This window comes from Andrographis paniculata, unplaced genomic scaffold, assembly GCF_009805555.1.
Source record: "Andrographis paniculata isolate CXL003 unplaced genomic scaffold, ASM980555v1 Contig38END, whole genome shotgun sequence".
Classification (NCBI taxonomy): Eukaryota; Viridiplantae; Streptophyta; class Magnoliopsida; order Lamiales; family Acanthaceae; genus Andrographis; species Andrographis paniculata.
Window position 1 is genome coordinate 2935980 of NW_026137571.1, and position 4829 is coordinate 2940808.

The 4829-nt window shown below is 36.6% G+C and overlaps 1 protein-coding gene across 1 annotated transcript; it reads right to left on the reverse strand.

Moving 5' to 3' along the window:
* Positions 1 to 3954: 3954 nt before the first annotated feature.
* LOC127250851 (uncharacterized) lies at positions 3955 to 4410 on the reverse strand. Its single transcript, XM_051274278.1, has one exon. It carries the CDS (start codon positions 4408 to 4410, stop codon positions 3955 to 3957), a length of 456 nt encoding a protein of 151 aa, XP_051130235.1.
* Positions 4411 to 4829: the final 419 nt, after the last annotated feature.

The following is a 4829-nucleotide window of genomic DNA, read 5'->3' on the forward strand; positions in this document are numbered from 1 at the left end:
GAACACGAGCTCAAACAATAAATATTCTTAATGAGCTGAGCTCGAACACTGGGAACGAACTCGAAAGCTTAACAAACGAACACGAGCCGCATTTGCGAATGTTAACGAACGAACACGAACACTTAAAATTTTGTTCAATCCAACTTGATAACAACTCCAGACTACAGAATTTTTTTTTTTTATAAAATAAAAAGTAATTATTTTTATATAGTACCCTTGTTAAATATATATATATACGTGTGTATAAAATATACCTCATATAATAAGTGTAAATATATATATATAAATATATGTGTAGTATGAATCTATACACATAGGTATATATATACACAAGAGAGAGAGAAGACGAAGGAAAAGACTCATTGAAGTGATGTGCACAAATATTGGGATTTGTGAGTCAAACAAAACTCAATTGATTTAGGGGGAAAACTTTGGGAATATAGTAGTGAATATTGTAAAAAATTGTTTGGGGTGTCAACCAACGGGTTTTTGTTATATAATAATAATATAATATAATATTAGTAAGTATATATATATCAAATATTATAAGTCCATGTGTGTATATATATAATATAATAATATATGCAAATGTTGTAAAACAAATGTGATAGAATTGAATGCGAAATTGTGTATTCATTAAATATTACATCGTCGTATTTATAGGCAGAAACTTCGATATGAAGGAAAAACATACATATGCTACGTAGTTACTTCGTGTAACTACGTATGTATTTCGTAACATTCCCCCTTGGATACTTTTATATAAAGAATGTGCCTCGTTAAAACCTTACTATGAAAAAACCCTGTGGGAAAAAATCATAGTGAAGGAAAAAGAGTACATCATTCTTGTATTAATACGCTCCCCATGTTCTGGACTTTATTTGATGTCTTTTGTCCGACGCATTTCAATTCCTTGCACCAGTTTGTTGAATGTTGCAGTCGGTATCGCCTTCGTAAATAAATCTGCAAAATTTTCAGACGATCGAATTTGTTGCACATCAATTTCACCACTTTTCTGAAGATTGTGAGTGAAAAAGAATTTCGGAGATATGTGCTTTGTCCGATCGCCTTTAATATATCCTCCCTTTAATTGAGTTATACAAGCTGCATTATCTTCAAATAATATTGTAGGAGGTAATATATCATCGGTAATCAAGCCACAATTCTTCTGAATATGGTGAGTCATGGACCTCAACCAAACGCATTCACGACTGGCTTTGTGAATTGCTAAAACCTCATCATGGTTTGAAGAAGTAGCTGTTATTGTCTGTTTAGCAGATCTCCAAGAGATTGCGGTTCCACCACAAGTAAATAAATAGCCAGTTTGAGATTTTTCTTTGAGTGGATCAGACAGATAACCAGCATCAGCATAACCAGTTAATTCATTTCGAGATTCACTCGAATAAAATAAACCGAGGTCATGAGTCCCCTGAAGATAACGAAAAATGTGCTTGATACCATTCCAATGGCGCTTTGTGGGAGATGCGCTAAACCTGGCCAGTAGATTTACTGAAAAAGATATATCTGGCCTGGTACAATTTGCAAGGTACATTAGTGCGCTAGTAGCGCTGAGATATGGTACCTCGGGGCCAAGTATTTCTTCATTTTCTTCTCTTGGCCTAAATGGATCTTTACTGGGATCAAGGGATCTGACCACCATTGGTGTAGTCAGAGAGTGAGATTTATCCATGTAAAACTGTTTTAATACTTTTTGGGTATATGTTGATTGATGGATAAATATTCCGTTGTTCACATGATCCACTTGTAATCCCAGACAATATTTTGTCTTTTCAAAATCTTTGATCTCAAATTCTTTCTTTAGATATTCAACTGCAATTTGGATCTCTTCAGGAGTTCCAATTAAATTGAGATCATCAACATATATAGCAATAATTACAAAATTTGATCCATTTTTCTTTATAAAGACGCATGGGCATATTGAATCATTAGTATAACCTTCTTTTATTAAACATTCGCTCGGACGGTTATACCACATTCGCCCTGATTGTTTAAGTCCATAGAATGACTTTTTCAATTTGATGGAATATGATTCCCTTGGGTTTAATTTGTATGCTTCAGGCATATTGAATCCCTCAGGAACTTTCATATAAATATCAGTATCCAAGGAGCCGAAAAGATATGCAGTAACTACGTATAAAAGGCGCATATCGAGCTTTTCTCGCACTGCTAGGCTCACAAGGTATCTAAATGTTATTCCATCAACAACTAGAGAGTACGTTTCATCAAAATCTACTCCAAGCCTTGTGAGAATCCCTGAGCTACAAGACGGGCTTTATATTTCACAATTTCATTATGCTCATTTCTTTTTCGTACAAACACCCATTTGTATCCAACTGGTTTTATATTATCTGGTGTTTGAACAATTGGTCCGAAGACCTCTCTTTTGTTTAATGAATAAAGCTCTGATTGAATCGCATGTTCCCATTTTGGCCAGTCATTTCTTTGCCGACATTCATAAACCGATTTTGGCTTTGCATCCTCATTTTCTTCCATTATATCAAGTGCTAAACTGTATGCGAAGGTATTATCAATAACTGTCTCTTTACGGTTCCAACATTTTATAATTGACGGCGATTCATATCCAACATAAATGTCCAATCTACATTGAGGACCCATTTTTGTACGTTTGGGGGGTGGTATAGGAACATAAACAGCACACCCAAAAATACGTAGATGAGATATTTTGGTTCGTGACCAAATACTAACTGCATTGGGGAATAGCTATGATAGCTTGTCGGCCTCATTCTTATAAGTGTTCCTGCATGTAAGATTGCATGCCCCCAAGTTGAAACGAGCAACATAGACCTCATCAATAATGGTCTAGAAATCAATTGCAATCTTTTAATAAGTGATTCTGCCAGGCCATTTTGTGTATGAACATGAGCAACTAGGTGCTCTACATTAATTCCAATCAACATGCAATAATCATCAAATGCATTCGATGTATATTCGCCAGCATTATCCAGACGTATAGTCTTAATTGGATTATCGGGGAATTATGCCCGTAATTTAATGATTTGGGCAAGCAATCTCGCAAATGCCACATTGCGAGTAGATAATAAACAGACATGTGACCATCTGGTAGATGCATCAATAAGCACCATAAAATATTTAAATGGCCCACACGGTGGGTCTATTGGTCCACATATATCCCCGTGTATTCTTTCCAAAAATATAGGTGATTCAATACCTACTTTAGCTGGCGATGGCCTGGTTATCAATTTTCCCTGAGTGCAGGCAACACATGTTAACTCAGTTGAGTTTAACATTTTTGACCTTTTAATGAATGGCCATGCGAATTCTCAATTATTCGCCTCATCATTATACTGTCAGGATGCCCAAGGCGATCATGCTATATTTGAAAATCGGTAGTCTTTTGATCTACCGTGAGGTGTGTTTCAACAACACCTAATCTGGCATAATATAAGCCAGTATAGAGTGATGGTAATCTCTCAATGATGCATTTCCTTTTATCAATGATATTGGTGATCAATAAAAATTCACCATCGGTATCACTCATAGTTTCAATGTGATAACCATTTTTCCGAATATCCTGAAAGCTCAGTAAATTTTTTCGAGCTTTAGTGGCCAACAGCGCATACTGTATCACAATTTTCATCCCCGCGGGGAGAAATATAATGGCTTCTTTAGAGCCTTCAATTAATTTCGCATTGCCACTTATTGTATTGACATTCATTTTTTCCCTTTTCAAATGGGAGAAATATTTTTCGTGTTTCAATATAGTATGTGTCATTGCACTGTCAATGAAACACATATTTGCATCATTATGTTTGGCATCCATTTAACCTTCAAATATAAATAAACGCAGTATTAATAGAGACAGATATAAGTATTACAAAATGTATTACAAAAAGGTAGTATGCAATAATTTAAATATTACAAAAAATAATGTAAAATGACATAATATGTCTGTCACTGGGGGTTTACTGGATCTACGACAAAATCCGCTATATCAAGATGCGTTGTGTCGTAATCCAAAAGATCATCATCGGGGTCGTCATCGTTATCAACGTGATTAGTCTCGACCTCCTTCCCCTTTTTCTGCAGTGAGGCTTGATAAAGATCGGCTAGGTGTTTGGCTGTTCTGCAGGTATTGGCCCAATGGCCTTCAATGCCACACCGGTTACAAATGCCGATTTTCCTTTTTCCCTGTTTAGCCTTTTCGGCTATATCCCCATGTTGGGGTTTATTGTGCATCCTGTTAACGTCAAAACTGCGGCGATTGTAAGGGGTATATCGACCGCGTTGACTCTCACGACCGCGACCACGTCCACGGCCTCTACCATGTCCTCGGCCTCGTTCAGAAAATGTCACGTTCGCTTCAGGGAACGGACTGGAACCAGTGGGCCAGGAATGATGATTTTTCATCAATAACTCATTATTTTGCTCAGCTAATAAAAGACATGCAATGAGCTGTGAGTACTTTTGAAAGTTTTTCTCACGATACTGCTGTTGCAGCACAACATTCGAAGCATGAAAGGTAGAGAGAGTCTTCTCCAATTTATCATTCTCAGTAACATTTTCTCCGCAGAGTTTTAACTGGGATGTAATCTGATGGATAGCAGAGTTATACTCTGTAACAGTTTTAAAATCCTGCAATCGCAGGTTAGGCCAATCATGTCGGGCTTTGGGGAGAGTGATATATTTCAAGTGCCCAAATCTCTCCCTCAATTCATTCCACAAATCAAGTGGATCTTTCATCGTCAAATATTCAGACTGTAGAGGAATGTCTAAATGATGACGGATGAAAATAATAGCCTTAGCCCGATCTTGGCTTGTAGCCGTAT

Coding starts and splice junctions, on each gene's coding strand:
- LOC127250851 (XM_051274278.1), bottom strand. CDS start 4,410: ATGAAAAATCATCATTCCTGGCCCACTGGTTCCAGTCCGTTCCCTGAA.